Source organism: Myotis myotis, unplaced genomic scaffold (assembly GCF_014108235.1).
Source record: "Myotis myotis isolate mMyoMyo1 unplaced genomic scaffold, mMyoMyo1.p scaffold_m19_p_9, whole genome shotgun sequence".
Lineage (NCBI taxonomy): Eukaryota > Metazoa > Chordata > Mammalia > Chiroptera > Vespertilionidae > Myotis > Myotis myotis.
Window position 1 is genome coordinate 62,635,118 of NW_023416401.1, and position 20,247 is coordinate 62,655,364.

At 41.2% G+C, this 20,247-nt stretch overlaps 1 protein-coding gene across 1 annotated transcript; it reads left to right on the forward strand.

Annotated features, from left to right (window-relative positions):
* On the forward strand, positions 1-17,778 carry LOC118663091 (zinc finger protein 253-like). Its single transcript, XM_036322442.1, has 6 exons — positions 1-125; positions 4,570-4,731; positions 11,561-11,687; positions 12,068-12,163; positions 14,885-14,958; positions 16,204-17,778. The coding sequence occupies exons 2-6, from the start codon at positions 4,669-4,671 to the stop codon at positions 16,816-16,818; spliced, it is 975 nt and encodes a 324-aa protein (XP_036178335.1). The 5' UTR covers positions 1-125; positions 4,570-4,668; the 3' UTR covers positions 16,819-17,778.
* The last annotated feature ends 2,469 nt before the right edge of the window (positions 17,779-20,247 follow it).

Here is a 20,247-nt window from a genome sequence, read left to right on the forward strand (position 1 = left end):
GGCATCTCCCGACGCGCACGCGCAGTTGTTTGTAAACCCGGAAGCGGCTAAGGCAGAGGGAAGATAACTGGGATTGTTGGTCTTTCTCATTTAAACCCAGCATCTCCGCCCACGGTCCCGTACAGGTGAGTCCGGGGGTCGCGGCGGACCTTGAAGCCCCCACACCCGCGTCTCCAAGGCGGTGAGTCTCTGGTCCCCGTGAGAGGTTGGAGCCCTGAGGGCTCTGCCTTTGCGCTGGGGTTTCCGCGTTAATTTCTGGTTAAATTCTGTCTGCATCCGCCCTGCCTCTGCACTTTCCTTCTTGGGGCCACTGCACACGGCCAGCCTCGGATGGTTTTCTTGCCTAAAACCTCCCACTGGAGAGCCTTCCCACCCCAGGCCATTTAAAGTCCTAGGAGATGGACTCAAACCCTCTGCGCCCTCCTTCAGCCTCGGACTCTCTAGGCCAGTTAAGGCCCGGATTCCTCCCTTGCCTGGGATTCTGCAGCCCCTCCTTTCCAGAGACTCCCCCCTACTCTCCATTTAGTATCTAAAAGGCCAGATGCCAAGGAAGGGCACACGTTTCCGTGAGACGGGATTTGGGCTAGAACAGCACTGGGTGTCCCAGTGTTACCCGTCGGGGTCTGGGCCACGGGTGGTGTGTGGGTTCGTGGCTTCGGGTAGGAAGACTTCACCGCAGGAGCCCGGTGGCTTTGCGAGTGTGTTTATTAAAGCTGGGACAGTGCGATGAAAGGAGGGCTTGGGGTGAGGGAGGCAACAGGGGAGGACCTCAGCCGGCTGCGTTGGCTCTGAGAGATGGAGGTCAGGGACAGAAGTCGGGCAGGAAGGCGTTCCCGGACCCGGGTTCAGGGGGTGAACCTCAGACGAGCTGCTGCTGCCCCGCTTCCTTCCCTTTCCTGTGGCCCCATCGGCTTTTAGGAGGTGCTGCCTGTGGAGGAGGAAGTCAGGGAAGGGAAAGGTGTGGGTGTGGGTGTGGGAGGGGCGTTCTCCTGCTTTCCTGGATCCTTTGCCTTGAGGCTCTGTTTAAAATCCGTCCTTGGCTGGACCTAGGGGAGGTCTCAGGGGAGGGTCTTTACCTAACAGCCATTAGCTTTTCCGATGTGTCCTTTCATAACGCCGATTGATCAAAATGTGGGTAAAAGGGACCAGGGTTCTTTTCTGGTTAGTTTTGTTTTCATGAATGTCATTGAAGGTGGGCTGGGACCAAGGAGTGAGGGCCCTGGGACAGTCCGGCATGTGCAAGTCATTTGCCCCTAAACGTCCTGGGTCAGGGAAGATAAAGCCTGGTGACATATTAGCTGGCTGTGAGTTCCTTCCTCAAAGTGTTGGCCTTGTCTGATGATTTTGTCTCAGTTTCCCCTTTTCCACTTGTCAAGGAATTTCCCTGCCCTGTTACTAGGAAGCAGTGCCTTCCCAGGGGATGCCAGGAAGAGGCCTAATTCAGGGAGAGGAGGATTATGAGAAAGAATAATGAGAAAGAAATCGAGTAGTGAGAGGGCAGAACGGTCAGTGAGGGGTCTATAGAGAGATGGCGAAGTTGAGGATGCAGGAGGGCCTTGTAAAAGCAATGGGAAGTGTGATAAGGAACTCGGGAAAGTAGCAAATGGAGAAAGAAAATAGAGACCCATGGAGGAATGGGAGAAGTCTAAACACTTAAAGGGGAGCAGAAAGAGAGAGGAGTCCTCGTTAGCAAAAGTGGGGGCCACAAAGGGCAAGTCACTTCAGATTGTTACAGGGAAACCCCTGTTTGGGCTCGGGCTGCCAGTACGGAAGGCAGGGTTGAATCATATTAGGCGTTTATTGAGAAGGCCAGCCAACCAAGAAGACAGGGCGCTTACTAGTACAAGCATTCAAATCCTGTCTTCCAGCACGGTGCAGGGGATAGGATTATAAAGGGGAAGGGGTGAGGGGGAGGCTGGGAAGGGATGCAGCTATGAGTAGCCCTGGAGGTCCCCAGACATCAGCTATTGTCATCAGAGGGTGAGATGATGTTGATGAGAGGATGCTTTGACTTCTGGTGGGTCAGTCTGACTCTGCTTATTGGTTCTGCTTGCTGGATTCACAGCTGAGTCACCTCCTTAATCACTTGCAAAGGAGTTTAAGAAAAACTTAACCCCCTATTCACATAAGTATATGTGTTCTAAGATGTAAGATACTATGATTACTTTTCAGATTAACTCAGTGCTCTATCAGATTATAAGTCTCCCTATCCAGATGGAGTCAGGAGAAAACGAGTTGGGTGAGACCAGTGTAGGAATGGAAAGGGAGGAAGAGATGACACAGCAGAGGCAGAAACAGCACTGAGAGCTTAGCCAGGTAGGGGTATTGAAGTTTGTTTTTTTAAAATATGTTTTTATTGATTTCAGAGAGGAAGGGAGAGGGAGAGAGAGAGATAGAAACATCAGTGATTGAGAATCACTGATCAGCTGCCTCCTGCACACCCCCTACTGGGGATTGAGCCCGAAACCTGGGCATGTGCCCTTGACAGGAATCGAGCCCGGGAAGCTTCAGGCCTACAGGCTGACGCTCTATTCACTGAGCCAAACCAGCCAGGGCTTGAAGCTTTAATCAGTACCTTGGAATAGTACCCTTTTAAAAGATAGGATCCTTGAAGAGATAATCAGTTTAAAATAAGAGCTTTAATAGTGGGCCCGTCCTCATGAAAAGCAGAAATCTGGCCCTGGCTGGTATGGCTCAGTTGCTGAGCATTGTTTCAGCTTTGGCCTGTGCACCTAAAGGTCGCCAGTTTGATTCCTGGTCAGGGAACGCATGCAAGTTTCATGTTTGTTGGCTGGAGGCTATGCATGGATGTTTTTCTCACTCATCGATGTTTCTCTCTCTCCCTCTCATTCTCTCTCTAAAAGATCATTAAAACATATATTTTTGGTGAAAAAATCTGGACATAGAGATATGCATAGAGGAAAAAGGTACTAGTTTTTTCTTCCCCAGAACACTGGTGATATAAACTGGCTCAATGTTAATGAGAAATAATGACTTGGACCTATTTACCTGCTTACCCGCAGTTAAAAGCATGAATATTCAGGGCTGCTCTGAGGATTTATTATAGTGAAATCTGTTGTATTTTAGGAATTTCTTTTCTATTTCTTTCATAACAATTGTGTTTGTTAGATTGCATCAGATTTGGGGGCTTTTTCTCTTATTAATTTAATCCTATTTCCTTCCTTTAAGTTTAATCATATGACTATTAAGTTTATAGATTTTTAAACTTATGTGTAATAGTAAGTATTTTAATGTGTTAACCCTGTATAAATCCAGGTTTAGAATTCCTACAAGATAGTCAAACCCACAGGAACAAACTTTTGAGGAAAGATTAGTGTTGCCAGAGACTAGGGGGACTGGAAATGGGAGTTGCTATTTAGGGTTACACATTTTGATTTTTCGAAGATGAATAAGTTCCAGAGATCCTTCGTACAACATTATGCCTGTCATGAACACTATTATATTGTGCACTTAAAATTTTATAGAAAGGGTCGAGCCCATTCGAAGTGTTCTTACCATATTAAAATAGTAACACGAACAACAGTAGGTATTTGGGGGTCATTTGGAGAAAGTGAAAATGAGTGGGTTGTGAATACTGTTATATCTTGACAGACTTCTAGGTTATACTCCTTTGGTTCATTTTCAAAAAAGGTGTAATGTTAACGCCTTTCTTCTCCTTGTCCTTTGGAGATTGAGGTTCCACTCATCTGTGGGCAGTGGGTCAGGCAGAAGATTTTCCTGTTGTTCCACTTGGTCCATGGTAGGGGACGGGGCGAATTCCTGGGGACTCAGGTTAGTTTGTGAAGGTTCTGAGGCAGGCACCTCACACAACCCTGTTGCCACCATGTGGTTTCCCCCTCCCTGTTGCACCTGCAAAAATATCCCAGGACCTGGTCATGCCCATTCCAGAACAACTCCAACACTAGGAATCCACCCTGGGGTCTTGCCCTTCTAGAAGTTCCTAGCCCAACTTCTTACACAGGTCTCGGGTGTGTTGTGTCTAGTATCTCCCTAGCCCACTGCTACTGAAAACAGATCTTGGGGAGCAATGTTACCTCTGGCAGGAACTAGCTAAAGATGCCATTTCATGGGCCTCACTGCTGATTACAGCATCTTAGCTTTTTAGAAGGGGCCGTGGTTCCCAAGGGTTCTGCCTATACATTAAAACTGTAGAAGAAATGCTTAGCTAAATGGTCTCCTCCCATTAGATCATTTGATGATAAGAAATAACATTACTGTGCCCTCCCCCACAGAGTTGGACTACTGGTCTGGGAGGAACATCATTGTTTTAGTGTGCTCCAGGTGATTCAAAAGTGAGGGCAGTGTTTAGCAGAAGGGCTCTTTGCCCCAAGACTTTTGTGAGAGTTCAGAGCCAGGTTTGGTCCAGGGGAGATAACAGGGTGCTCTGTTGGATATGGAGGGGTAGGAGGACAGCCCATATTCTCATTGCTGGGTTGAAATTTGTGCATGTCTGTGGCAGGGGATATCAGGGGTAAACAGGAGAGAAAAAACTCACAGTTTAAGCTTCATGTAGGATCTCATTGTTTCTGAATCTCTCCTGTGACAAAGGACGACGGAGTGTGACATTTTTCAACATTTTAAGGTCCTTCTGCCCATGACTGTGGAAGCAAGACATATTCTCAAGAGACAGGTGTGATTCCTCAACATATGTTCCCCCGTGAAAACAACCCAGAGCAGGAGGAGGAAGAGGACAACATGGCTGCTCCTCAGGTAAATGCCCTGTCTTGGGTCAGTTCTGTGTTTGCATTTCTTTCTAAAGTTGGTAGATTTAGAAACTGCAAATCTTTACTCTCTATTTCTGATGATCTTGCAAAGCAAGTTAGTTTTCAACTACTTAACGTTTTTTTCTTCTTATAATTGTCCAAGTTCCCTCTTTGAAATGTTACTGGCATTTGGTGTTTTGGGGTTTCTGAATGCAGAAATCAAGAGTATCAAGCAGCTGAAACCGGTTTGGCTCAGTGGATAGAGCGTCGGCCTGCGGACTGAAAGGTCCTAGGTTCGATTCCGGTCAAGGGCATGTACCTGGGTTGCGGGCACATCCCCAGTGGGAGGTGTGCAGGAGGCAGCTGATCGATGTTTCTCTCTCATCGATGTTTCTAACTCTCTATCCCTCTCCCTTCCTCTCTGTAAAAAATCAATAAAATATATATTTTTTAAAAAGTATCAAGCAGAGAGATTTCTGGGCAAATTTTATTAAGCTTATGTTTGAGGATAAGGGAGAAAACACAGAAGAAAGGAATGTTCTCTAAACCAATTCAGGGACTTGTGCTGCTTGGCTTTTTTTATTTTTTATTGATTTCAGAGAAGAAGGGAGAGGGAGAGAGAGATAGAAACATCAATGATGAGAGAGAATCATTTATCGGCTGCCTCCTGCACACCCCCTACTGGGGAATGAGCCCGCAACCTGGGCTTGTGCTCTTGACCGGAATTGAACCCGGGCCCCTTTAGTTCCCAGACCAACGCTTTATCTACAGAGCCAAACCGCATAGGGTTGCTTGTTGGCTTTAATAAGCTTGGGACAAAGTGGGCTTTTTCAAGATGGCCTGCTTGTGGAATTTTCCATTTCAGGGTGGGTTGACTTCCTTTACCAACTGGGTTTCCAGGTTGTTAGCGCCTGCATTATGGAGGAACTATGGCAGTGTAGTTCACTAGAGCCACCCCAGGAAGTTCATGTAGCAGTCAAACCCAGATCAACTGCTCATGGGCATCAGTAGTTTCAACATCTGCAGGGAAGCAGGTATTTGGAAAGGAGATAAAGTCAGCTACCTCTGCATTTTTGAGTAGGGAGCTGAGGTGTGATGACTTCCCTATATGTCTCAGGGATATTTTTTTCTTATGTCCCACAACCTTCTCTTTATTGTTTCCATCCAGGTTCCCTATAGGGAATGAAGAACTCTCACCATAAATTAATGACCATTGTTGGGGAGAAAGATACTTTCTTCTACCATAAATGTTCTTTTAGCTGGTCTAATCAGTTACATGTGACATGTATGGGAGCTCCACACACATGACAGAGTCAGAGACCCCACATGCAAGAGAGGTTCCGAGACTGCAAGGGAAATTTGGTATGTGAGACCTTCTGAGCCTGGGATCAGTTAATGCACCTTGGGACATCAGAAGATCTTTGACCGGAGATCACATGTAAAGAAGTATTAGTTTGCCTACCGTCTAGATAGGTAAAAAGTCATTTTTGGTTTTAACCTGTATCATGGGTCAGGCTCCTAATTAAAATTCTTCTGGCTATTTAAAGGGAGAGCAGAAGTTTCTCTTGAGTCCACAGGGTCTTGGTGCCTTTAGTTCAACATAATCCTTAGACATTGAAGCACATTTTAAGGTGCCTTGTTTTGAACCCCTGCACCGTCAACTTATGAAAACATTTTCTTTGTGACATACCAACATGGGAAGGCATTGCTATCCAAGGTTTCTATTGAGATAGGTTGTGTAGAAGGGAAATGTAGGTTTTAAATTTATTTGGCTGCAATATGTGATCTTGAGGACAGGATTGAGAAAATGCATATTTAATCAGGATTGCCTTAGTAGCCCCAGAAAGTTCTGAAAAGGAAAAATTGTTAGAAGAAACTTGCTCACTACATTAATAAGAAAGCCTTACTTTTTTTTTTTTTTAAGAATTCATTTTTCTCTGTTATTGTTGAAAGTATTACAGATGTCTCCTTTGTTTGTTTGTTTGTTTGTTTGTTTGTTTTTCCCATTGACCCCCTCCACCCTGAACCCGCCCCTCCCAGGCCTTTACCACTATTTTCTGTGTCCATATATGCATATAAGTTCCCCAGTTAATCACTCCTCACCCACCTCCCTGGCCCTGCCTTCCTTCTGAAATTTGTCAGTCTGTTCTATGCTTCTATGCCTTCAGATCCTTTTTGTTTATCAGTTTATTTTGTTCATTATATTCCATATATGAGTGCGATCATGTGATACTATCTTTCTCTGACTGGCTTATTTTGCTTAGCATAATACTCTCCAGGTCCATCTATTTGCTGTAAATGGTAAGAGTTCTTTTTTTTTATAGTGACCTTTGTGGTCTCTTGTGATGGCCTTCATTTTAAAGTCTGTTTTGTCGTATATGAGTATTGCTATTCCAGCTTTTTTTTTCTTTTCCATTTGCATGGAAAATTTTTTTCCATTCCTTCACTCTCATCCTGTGTATGTACTTTGTTCTAAGGTGGGTCTCTTGTAGACAGCATATAGTTGGGTCATGTTTTTGTATCCATTCAGCTACCCTATGCCTTTTTATATTAGCACTCAATTCATTTACATTTAGAGTTCTTATTGATAGGTACTTATTTATTGCCATTTTAATTCTGCATGCCTAGGTTTCTTCATTTCTTTTCATTACAGCAGTCCCTTTAGCATGTCTTGTAATGCTGATTTGGTGGTGATGTACTCTGTTAGCCTTTTTTTTTTTTTTTTTTGTCTGGGAAGCTCTTTATTTGACCATCTATTTTGAATGATAGCCTTGCTGGATATAGTAATCTTAGTCTCAGAGCCCTGCTTTCTATTACCTTGAGTACTTCATGCCATTTCCTTCTGGCCTGTAGAGTTTCTAATGAGAAATCAAGTGTCAGCCTTATGGGAGCTCCTTTGTAGGTAACAGTTTGCTTTTCTCTTGCTGCCTTTAAGAGTCTCTCTTTGTCTTTAATTTTTGGCATTTTATTTTATTTTCAAAAATATATTTTATTGATTTTTTACAGAGAGGAAGGGAGAGAGATAGAGAGTTAGAAACATCGATGAGAAACATGGATCAGCTGCCTCCTGCACATCTCCTAGTGGGGATGTGCCCGCAACCCAGGTACATGCCCTTGACTGGAATCGAACCTGGGACCTTTCAGTCCGCAGGCTGACACTCTATCCACTGAGCCAAACTGGTTTCGGCAATTTTTGGCATTTTAATTATGATGTGTCTGGGTGTGGACCTGTTTAGGTTCTTCTTGCTTGGGATTTTCTGTGCCTCCTGAACTTGTGTGACTTTTTCCCTTACCAGGCTAGGGAAGTTTTCTGCCATTATTTCTTCAAACACATTCTCTATCCTTTTCTCCTTTTCTGCCTTTCCTGGAACACCTGCTATTCTAATATTGTTGTGTTTCTTGTTGTCCCACAGCTCCCTTAAGCTGTCCTCCTGTTTTTTAATTGTTTTTTCTTTTCAGTTCTCAGTTCTCTGATTGAGTAAATTTTTTTATACCCTGTCTTCTAATTCACTGATTTGATCCTCAGCTTTCCCTAATCTGCTCTGTATTCCTTGCATTGTGTTTATTTGTGCTATATCATTCTTTATTTCTGTTTTCATAGTTACTATATCTTTTCTCATGCTGTTAAGCATCTTTACCATCATTACTTTTACCTCTGTTTCAGATAAATTTCTTATATCTGCTTCATTTATCTCTTCTGCTGGAGAATTCTTTTGTTCTTTCATTTGGGGGTTGTTTCTTTGTCTCCTCATTTTGGCTGCCTGTTTGGATTGTGATTATGTATTAGGTAGATCCTCTACGTCTCTTAATCTCTCATGCAGGATAGTTTCAAACACTGTTTCTGACTAATTAGGTCAGGCAAAGACTCAAAGCCTCCAGAGAATGCCTCTGCCTGCAGACTGATAGGATTCCTCTTGTCTTGTCCTCAGGTGTGGTGAGAGATTTTTTTCAGCAGGGTGGGGCAGTTGCTTCTGCCTGGAGGCTCTTTGTTATTTTTAATATCTTAGGTGGCCCCAAGACAAAGTGTTTTCCAATAGGGTGGGTCAACTGTCTTCCCCCCAGGTAAAGCAAATGTCTGTGTGGGAAAGATGTCCTCCACTGCATGAGGGAATAACTCCACACAGGAAACTCCGGTTTCCTGTCTGCATTCTGAGCTCTAACCTCCAAGTCCCCAATCCTGGCTTCTGCTCACACAGCTCTAGTCCACTCTGTCCTCCCTCTGCCAAAGTACAAGGTGGGTGGCTGCACAGGGAATTTGAGTGTTGGCCCTTTAAGAGGGTGCCTGATTTTCCAGCCATCTCTCCCTGGCAGACAGCAACCCTCCTGCTTTTCACAGCCAGATGTTATTTGGGTAGGTACCCTTCTCAGTTCTGGTGCTCTCTTCTGGGGGGCCCAGCTTGGGGATTAGTTCCCAGAGTCCTCAGTGGCAACCCCCCCATAGCTGAGATATATCTCTTTGGGACTTCAGCTGCTTTCAGTGGGCCCCTCATCAGCCCCTTCACACCTTAGCCCCTCCTACCTATCTATGCAGTCTCCACTTTCCATCCTTGGGGATCAGGTTTCTCTCCTGCTAGTCTTCTGTTAACTATTCAGGGTGTTTTTTTTTTGTGTTTCAGTTGTAATTCCAGTTTGCTCCTGGGAGCATGTCCATGCAGCATCCACTCACTCTGCTGCCATTTTTAACCTCAGTATTCTCCATTTTAGTTGTATTTCCAGTCTTGCCCTGGGACGAGATGCACCACAGGTTTGCCTAATTGGCTGCCATTTTCTTGTAAGCCTTACTCTTTAAATGCACTGTTAGATTTACAGAATGTGGGAGGTATATGTGGACACTAAAGTTATCGATAATCTGTTCTTCTATGTGCTTCAGTCACCTGATGTCACTTCCTTTGAACTTTATTTTCATTTGGTGCAGGTGTTCTCTGCCAGGTTCCTGAACTATAGATTTAATATTTTTTCTTTATCTTTAATAAGGGTCTTGGACAAATTATTTTTAAATATATTTTTATTGATTTTGGAGAGGAAGGGAGAGGGAGGGAGAGATAGAAACATCAATGATGAAAGAGAATCACTGCCTCCTGCACATCCCACACTGGGGATCAAGCCCACAACTCAAGCATATGCCTTGACCTGGAATTGAACCGTGACTTCCTGGTGTATAGATCAACACTCAACCTCTGAGCCATACCAGCGGGCTGGAAAAATTTTTGAGAGTTACACATAAGCAATCACATTTCATCTGGAACCTTTTTCTCTTTTCAGTTTCTCTTTATTTGTAGGTTGCTTTGAGAAATAAAGGCCTTTTTGTTGTTATTGTTCACTGGCAATACTACCTTTGCAAATAGAGGCTTTTATCAGTGAGGCCTCAAACCTGTAAATGTTTATTGTATTCAACAAACATCACAAACATACTCTTCTTTAATGCTACATTGTATTTTTATAAAAGTTTATAAGAATCAAATGGATGTTCAAGAGTATTAAATTTATAAAATACAAATCAGCACAAGAGATAAAAATTATCCAAGAAATAAAAGGTGCCCCGGCCAGTGTACACCAGGGGGTTGGAGTGTCCTGCCATGCACAGGTATGACCCAGGTTTGATTCCCAACCCATGTAAGGGTGTGTGCCGGAAGCAACCAATCAGTGTTTCTCTCTCTCTCTGTCTCTCTCTCTCTCTTCCTCTCTCCCTCCCTTCCACTCTCTCTAAAGTCATTGGAAAATTATCCTCAGGTGAAGATTAAAACAAAAATAGTAATTAAAGAATAGCTCTACCTTATTTTACATCATTGTGTGTTTACCTCTCTTTTGTGTTTATAAAATGCAAAGACTCATCCATGAAGAGATTTGTGAGATTAACACAAGTGGAATTAATCTTGATTTTATTTCAGGCTAATTTTCTTGACATGAAAATGTATCATTTGTGTCACATTTAATATGTATATTATTTCCATTATTATGTCTTGTCTTTTTGCAGAAAATGTTAACATTATTTGAGCTCTTTTTTACCTTCTTGTTTCTATTCTCTAGTAACAACACTGCACGTTATGATGGCTGCATTTGTATATTGTTTTCATCCAAGCTCCACCATTTGCTGGATGGTTTACAAAATATTTTGTTACAAAAAGAAGAATATTTTCATTGTTCTCTGATTTGTCATGAGATTTATTAATTTATATATATAAAATGGTTAGAATAATATCTAGTACATAGTTATCATTAAAGAAGGATTGTGATTGCTAGGCTTACTAATGTATGAGCTCTGTAAATTCAGTAAAATACTTCACTCAAAGTCCTGCATACGCATTTCTTTCCTTGTTTTCTTTCTCTGTGCTGTCTAAAGGTGTGGCACATGCAGCAGACTCATTGGTGTCCATAGTTTTAAGTGAGCTGGAAACTCAGGACCCACCCCGCACTCCTGAATCAGGGTCTGAATTCTGTGGATCTCCAGTCCCTTGTTTTGCAATTTGATATTTTAGAAGTACTTTGGTGTGCTCACTCAGAATGACTTCTCTACCTAAGAACTATATACACTTGATCCTCTATGATTCAAATATAGCACTCAAAAATGGATATGCCTGTGTTGATGCCTTTATGTTTAAAATTTCTCTTCCAGAAAAGTAAAGCCTCTACAGTGGTTTTGTAAATGATATGTCATCCTCCTTTCTCAAAATACACTGGAGAAGGTCAAAATGATCTTATTGGATAATTCAGGGTACTCTTAGGTCAAAACCAGTTCTGTTCACTCTGTGTTCTTATTGGGTCACATTGTGACCCCTGTCCATGTTTACTTGAGTAATGTTTTAATTTTTGTTTTGCTTTGTATCTTTCAATTTCAGGGTCAGTTGACCTTCAGTGATGTGGCCATAGAATTCTCTCAGGAGGAGTGGGCGTGCCTGGACCCAGCTCAGCGGGAACTGTACAGGGACGTGATGTTGCAGAACTACAGGAACCTGGTGTTCCTGGGTGAGGACCACGTCCTTCCAGAATTTCTCCTCCACCCGCAGGGTGTTGTTGTCTTCATTAGTACAGTGTCAGTGGTGAGCTTCTGCTTTGTATGAGAGTTTCAGATCTGTGCTCCCAAGGAAAGCAATTGGGGTTTTGCTGGTGCAGAACAGAAAGGCTTCCTGATGTATATGGAAGTGGAACTCAGGATTTGGAAACTTTAAATGTCTCTGGTATAATAAAGGTGCTGTCAGAAAATAAAATTTTGGGAAATAATTTTCTAAAATATTCTGATATTCTGCAATGTCCTATCTTCTTACTTGAACCCAGGGCTGGATGGGAAATTGGAAAATCTCCATTAAAATCTCACGTTCCTTTTTTTTTTTTTTTTTAATAAACAGGTCTTGTTATGTCTAAGCCAGACCTGGTCACCTTTTTGGAGCACATGATGGAGCCCTGGGAGTTGAAGAGAAAAGAAACAATATCCAGCCAGCCAGGTAGGGGGGAATGAAGGTAGCAGACAACCCAGGTGAGAGGTCAAAAGTCACAGAGGAAGGCAAGCTTTAAAATATGTTTTGGGAAGATTGGCTTCAATGGGAAATGATTTTTGGAGAGGGTCAGGTTTACTTCTATTTCTGTCTTCAAGGGACAGAGCCTCTTCAACATTTACTCTCTGGCATCATGTAAGGGTTCTCCTTGTGCTCCTTTGATCTGCCATCACATTTGCAGTGAGAGCCAAAGACCTGCCCTGGTAGTGTGAGGGTGGCATGACCTGGCTACTCTTGCATTTCTTGCGGACGCTGGGAAACTGCACATTGGTGAGGAATGTTATGTTAAACCAATTCTCTTTTCTGCTTCATGTAAGTAGCTTGTAAAGAAGTGGTTGAGATGCTGGAATTTGGTTCCCACCTCCCAGGAGCGCTGGGGATAGGTGGCCAAGCTCTCCTCTTATTCCTTCTGCTTGACCAAGTCTGTTGCTGATGTTTCTATTGTATATTTAAATTCAGGTACTGAGTACTTCAACTTCCAATATTTGTTTGGTTCTTTCTTACACTTTCTGCCTTTGTATTTTTTTTCATGCATAGTTTTAATGGTAATTTAGTTTTTTGTCATGCATAGTTTTGATGGTAATTTAGTTTTCTGTGTTTTTCCTCTATGATCAGATTGATCCCCTTTAAGATGGTTATTTTGAATTCTTTGTCACGTAATTAACAGATTGCCGTTAAGTTAGGACCAACACATGGAGACTTACTTTGTGCCTCTGGTTGGACTGTTTGTCTGTTTTTTCATAAGCCTTGTGATTTTTTGTTACTATGTAAGCCCATTAGAAGCAGGCGTCATCCCTTTCTTTATGAGCTTCCTTTGTACAAGAGAACACAAATAACAATCAGCTATGGTAGGTTTTTAATGGCCTGTCAAACCTATTCTGGAAAGTGTAATTGGTGTGTGTGTGTGTGTGTGTTTCTATCATTTTTTAATATTTTATTTACACTTGACATCAATATTACATGTGTCTTAGGTGTAAACCCCAGTAATTAAACATTATTTTGGGGCTGGGGCCACTTAGCAAGAGGTACAAGACACACTGAGGCCAGATGCTGATTCTTTGAGACATTGTAGTAAAGACTGAAGCATAAGCTTATTCAGGCCGTTTTCATGGAAAACCACTTGAAACAGATTGGGCGGGCCTGCAAGTTCATGGGGCAGGGTCTGAGGAAATCTTCAGGGTGGGTGAAAAGTCTGAGCCAGGTTGATACTCAGCTATGGAGCCTGTCTGCCCGCTCTGTGCGTGAAGGGTTTTAGAAAAGGAAGAATGACTTCTCCCAAGACTTATGTCTGGGAAAAAGCTCCTTCTCCAGGCCTCGTCCTTAGGCCAGATATTGTTGTTCTTCCCTGTGTGTCCCGGTGCCTTTCAAGCTGCTGCCCAGTTCTGGAGCTCAGAGGGCATGAGTCTGAGTAAGTCAGAGCATGAGCCCATTAAAGGGAACTGCCGCAGTGGTCGGCAAACTGTGGCTCGCGAGCCACATGTGGCTCTTCGGCCCCTTGAGTGTGGCTCTTCCACAAAATACCGACTTTGCACATGGGCCACGAAATTTCAAGTCACACTGTACGTGTGCGCCTGAACGTGGTATTTTGTGATGCACGTGGTATTTTGTGGAAGAGCCACAATTAAGGGGCCAAAGAGCCGCATGTGGCTTGCGAGCCGCAGTTTGCCGACCATGGGCCTGAGACTCCATCAGCTCTCCATCTCACTCAGCACAAGCCTCCCTAGTTTTTACAGCCATAGTAATGGGGACATCTCTTCTTGGGATTGGAACCCTGGGCTGGCGGGCCTTCTGTGGGGCTGGGACCCTTCACTCTTCACTTCTGCAGCTGAAATACTTCTTGTGATTTTCATCCATCATGTGGTCCCAGCCCGTTCTGTGACTTTGCACCTGATACCAGTCTGTCTGAGGCTTCTTCTTTATGTTTTTAGTTGTAGAACTTCATTCAGCTAGGTTTCTGGACATTCTGAACAATGGTTTTCCTGTAGTTTAGTTGTTTTATTTAGTGTGGCTGTGGGACGTTGCCAGTGCTGCAATTACCTACACCACCATCTTGACCAGAAGCCTGCGTGGGTGTGTTTCATGTAACTTCCCAGTTTAAAACATATTTTGCTTTTATTTAGAACACATGATATTCCCAATCCTGATGTCTTTCTTCAGCACAACAGTCTCTTTGGTGCTTGAATAATTACTCTCTTTCTTAGCAGCCACCACAGTGTGTTCATGGTAAATTACCATTTCCTTAGCAATCTGTGTCATTTAAAACAGAAGCAAGTTCCACAGGTAGTTGCAAAAAATCCAGACCATTCTGAATTGGACACACAGTGCACGAAGAAACTGAGGATGGGGAGGTATCCCACAGCCATTGTGTAGTGTACCAGAAAGGGGACCAGGTACTGGGAGCAAATACAAGCAACTTTTCTTCCCTCTTTGACATGACCCTTTTCTGTTTTTTCCCTCTGGGGTGTGCTGTGATCTTTGACCTCTTAAGTACTCTGAAAGGTAATTGGGTCAGTCATTGTTATTAAGTTTCCATCTTCATGGAGAAAAAATGTAGGTGAATCCTCTTCTGCCACCTCACTGAAGTCATTTGACAGGTATTAATTCTGTACATTACATTTGAACAATACTTATCTGCATGTAGTGTGTTGTAATTCATTTGTTATATTTCAGTTATGTCTTCTCAAGTCACCCAGGGCTTGTTACCAAAACCAGGCATCGAAAATTCATATTGGAATATGCTACAGGTAAGGTGTACAATGTGTGGCATTGAGAATTTACACTTAGTCAAAGTTTTGGAATGTCTGGGGCAATATGAAGAGAAAAAAGATGTTATGATGCATATAACCAAACTGGAACAATCACCCATACAATATCCTTGCTGCCAAAAGAGGTTAAGGATATAAAAGATTTTGGAAATTTTTACTTGGAGTTACCTTGGAAGAACAATGTGATTCTGAATGCAAACACCAAAGGAAACCTTTTAAAAATACATATTTTCTGAAATGAAATTGAGAGTATCAGAGAAGTCACCTAGTCCATTGTGTAAATAAGTCTTTGGATGATTTAATGTAGAATTTAAGTTAAATGTTTGTAAAAATAAATAATTTAAAACACAATGATGGAAATTGTGACTGAATTTGTAAATCCCTTAACCAAGTTTGAATTATTCCTTCACAGAAAAATATTCTTTCTTGTTCCAGATGCTATAATTTTCATAAATGTGTTTGGTTTTATATTCAACCATTATGGCTTTATAGGTATCAGAATAGGTGATTGGACACAACTTTACATGTGCAATGATATTAGAACTTGAACTAAAGGCTTTTCTATCTTCATTGATTACTAGAGTGCATATAATGAATAGAGAAGTCAGTGCAGTAAATCTAGGAATTTAAGAAAGGGTTAAATTCTAATAACCATTAGAGAACTTAGTTTTCATAGATAATGTATAAATTTCAGAAAGTCTTTGATGAAAGCTCAAATATTGTTATACCTCAGAAAATTCATGCTGTAGACAAGACAGATAAATGTAGTGAATGTGACACATCTTTCAAACTGTTATTAAATCTTACTGAACATGAAAATACTCATATTGGGGGAGGAGCCTTTAGGTGTAATCAGAGTATGAGAGTCTTTAGTCAATTATCCAATGTCTATATACATAAGAAAATCATTATTAAAGAGAAGCCTTAAAAATGTAAAGAATGTGATAATGGCCCTGGCTGGTTTGGGTCAGTGGTTAGAGCTTCAGCCTGCAGACTGAAGGGTCCTGGGTTTGATTCTGGTCAAGGGCACATGCCTGGGTTGCAAGCCTGATCCCCAGTAAGGGGCTTGCAGGAAGCAGCCAATCAATGATTTTCTCTCATCATTGATATTTCTATCTCTCTCCCTCTCCCTTCCTCTCTGAACTCAATAAAAATATAGTAAAAAAAAAAAAAAAGGAATGTGATAATGTTTCTAAATTGCATTTCCATGTTATTCTACAACAGGCATTTGATACCGAAGAGAAGCCTTATAAATGTGGAGAATGTGGCAAAGCCTATAAATGGTATTCAAGCCTTACCAGTCATCAGAGACTACATTCTGGAGAGAAGCCTTATAAATGTAGGGAATGTGGCAAAGCCTTTAGCAAATCTTCGAGCCTTACCAGTCATCGGAGAATTCATTCTGGAGAGAAGCCTTATAAATGTAAAGAATGTGGCAAAACTTTTACCCAGAGCTCAAATCTTGCTCAACATCAGAAAATTCATTCTGGAGAGAAGCCTTATAAATGTGGAGAATGTGGCAAAGCCTTTATCTCAAGCTCACATCTGACTCGACATCAGATGATTCATTCTGGAGAGAAGCCTTATAAATGTAGAGAATGTGGCTTTGCCTTTAACCGGTGTTCAACCCTTACTCGACATCAGAGGATTCATTCTGGAGAGAAGCCTTATAAGTGTAGAGAATGTGGTAAAGCCTTTATTCGGAGCTCAAATCTTACTCAACACCAGAGAATTCATTCTGGAGAGAAGCCTTATAAATGTAGAGAATGTGGCAAAGCCTTTATCTGGCCCTCACAACTTATGCAACATCAGAGAATTCATACTGGAGAGAAGCCTTAAAATGTAGAGAATGTGACTAAGCCTTTAACAATTCTTCAAGTCTCATGGACCATTAGAAAATTCATACTTGGGAGAAGCCTTATAAATGTAGAGAATGTGGCAAAGCCTTTACCCACCACTCAAATCTTACCAAACATGAGACTGCATACCTGAGAGAAGCTTTACAAATGTGAAGAGTGTGACAAAGCCTTTAACCTCTGCTCTTCAATATTGGGGAATTCATACTGGATAGGAGCAATACAAATATAAAGAATATGGAAAAACCTTTAACCATTGCCCAAACCTCACTAAATATCAAGTAATTCATACCAGAGAGAACCATTACAAGTGTAGAGAATTTGGCAACACCTTTTCCCAGTGTTGGAACCATAGTCAATATCACATGATTCATGCCCGACTGAAATGATACAAATTTAAAGAATTTGGCAAAACTTTTAACTATTTATCAAGCCTCACTGAACTTTAGTGAATTCATACTGAATAGAAACCATGCAAATATAAAGTCAATAACACTTTTCAAATATGCCTTTTAAATCAGAATACTTATTTTAGAGAATCCAGTAAGAAAGTTATATGATTTTCTAGTATGAATGAAAATACCAAGGGCATGGATGTTTGAAAAAATGTAATTTCCTACACTGTATCCTTTTTATTATGACAGTATTTGTGATTTTTTGAAACACAAATAGTAATGTGATTTAAATCTAAATTCATTTGATGCTTCTGTGAATGCTTGTAATGTGTATTTTGACCAGTGGGTCTGTAATGCGAATTGTCTTCTGTGCATTCTATTGAATTTCTTTCTCCCTAATCTGATGACTTTGGGTTTGACAATCTCTCATGGCAATTCCATTGTGTTTACATTCGTGTCTCATGTAAAACCTACCATATGTTTTCCTTGTTCCATAGAATATGTGTGGACTTTATATATTCTCATTCATAAAACGTTTTATTTATTTATTTATTTTTAAAAATATTTTTTATTGACTTCAGAGAAGAAGGGAGAGGAAGAGAATAGATAGAAACATCAGTGATGAGAGAGAATCATTGATCAACTGCCTCCTGCATGCCCACACTGGAGGATTGAGCCTACAATCTGGACATGTGCCCTGACCAGGTATCAAACTATGACTCCTGGTTCATAGGTCAACACTCAACCAACTGGGCAATAAAGTGTTTTAATTTAAATATGTTATCAGTGATGTGTAATGAATAAGGTATTAATATGCGATCAAAGTTAACGTTTCCCACCTCATTCAAGGTTTCAGGTAAAAATGCAATGGAATGACATCATTAGCAATCCTTTACCCAGAGACCTTAAACCTTAAATAAATATGTAAAGAGTTTACCCATAATTTATATATTTCCTTCCTTTTATCATACCTGCTGGGGACATTATGATGGTTACAAAAACATATCTAGGAGTATTTTTGAAAGTTTAAGTAAAAAGTGTATGATGTTTCAGCATTGGCATTTATTTTGTGTAGCTAAAAAGTTTTGTACTGAACTCCCATGAAACCCTAGTGCACACAGACACCAGCTTACAGTGTTCCAAGTGAATGTAAGTTTTTTATATGGCATCTCCAGCAGTCCTTGTGAACAGTAGTCTGTTTGTTTCTTGTTTGTTTGTTTTGCACTGCAGGGTCTTCATTTTGTATGCCCCTTATGTAAGATTTCTGAAGACCTAGCCAAACCTTGCTGATTTTGTTTAAGCTGAACAATCTGGACCTAGCTCGAGAACCCCAAGGCACTCCACTTAGTGATCCTAAATCAGACCTACACTCTGTGTACTGCCACTCTCTTCCTGCATCCTGTATTGTCCTGCCTGTGTTCACCCCTGCAGGTATACTGTGTACTTTGTCCAGCCTCGTCAATTCTATACTTTTTCCCCCCAGATTTACCGGTGGTCTTTGTGTGATTGCTAGGCACTGCCCAGTACCGTGGGCTTTTCTTAACAAATGCCAATTTAACAAAATGCTTGAAAGTCTTATTAGAAGCCCTGTATTTGGAATTCTGCTTCCTGATAACATTTTAATATATATATATACCAGGTGTACCAGTTAATGCGGATTTTTTTCAATAGATGGAGTTACACATAGGTTGATATATATGCGATTTGATATTTATGCTATTTTGTTGTATTGACAACAAGCTTCAAAACTTCATGTCAAATTTGCTGAAGGTGTTAACATCATAGAGATTTTTTACGCTTAAAAATGTCGAATTTTGTGCCAAAAAAAAGAGCATTTGCGGGAAGTTTGAATTCATTATTTTGAAGAAAAGAGCTTCTGGATGTTATTGTATACTTTGGGAAGCTTATGGTGAACATGCTCAATCTCAAGATAGTTGTGAACACTGGTTAATGCTTTAAAAGTGATGATTTCGATGTGAAAGACAAAGAACATTCAGGTCAACCGAAAAAATTTGAAGACCAACAATTACAAGCATTATTGAATGAAGGTGCGTGTCAAACTCAAAAACAACTTGCAGAAAGATTAAACGTTGTTCAGCAAACAATTTGTGATCATTTACAAGCAATGGGAAAGATTTTAAAGGAAGGAAAATGGGTGCCACATCAACTGAACAAAAGACAAATGGAAAACCGAAAAGTCATCAGTAAAATATTGCTTCAACGGCATGAAAGAAAGTCTTTTTTGCATCGAATTGTGACTGGTGATGAAAAGCGGATTTATTTTGAGAATCCCAAATGCACAAAACAATGGGTTGATCCAGATCAACCATCAACATCCACTGCAAGGCCAAATCGCTTTGGAAAGAAGACAATGCTCTGGGTTTGGTGGGATCAGGAAGGTGTGGTGTATTATGAGTTTCTAAAACCAGGTGAAACCATTAATACTGATCACTACTGACAACAAATACTCAATTTGAACCACGCTTTGATCGTGAAATGACCAGAATGTGCCAGAACACATGGCAAAGTAATTTTGCTTCATGATAACGCAACATCACACACTTCAAAACCAGTTAAAGACACGTTAAAAGATCTTGCCTGGGAAGTATTAACCCACCTGCTATATTCACCAGACCTTGCTCCTTCAGATTACCACTTGTTCCAATAGATGGCACATGCACTTTCTGAGCAGCACTTCAAAACATACGAAGTGGAAAATTGGGTCTCTGAATGGTTTGCCTCAAAACAAAAAAAGTTCTATTGGGACAGTATCCACAAATTACCTGAAAGATGGGGGAAATGTGTAGCTAGCGATGGACATTACTTTGAATGAAGCACTTTTGATGCTTCTCTTGAAATTATCATGTTTTCTTTGATTACAGAATCCGCATTATTAACCAGTACACCTGAATATGTATATATTCTTTTTCTGAGCCTACATAACAAAGAGATTTACATAGTTTTGACATGCACTGCATGCAATATGTAAAAATAGTAATATAAAGATGTGATTTAGG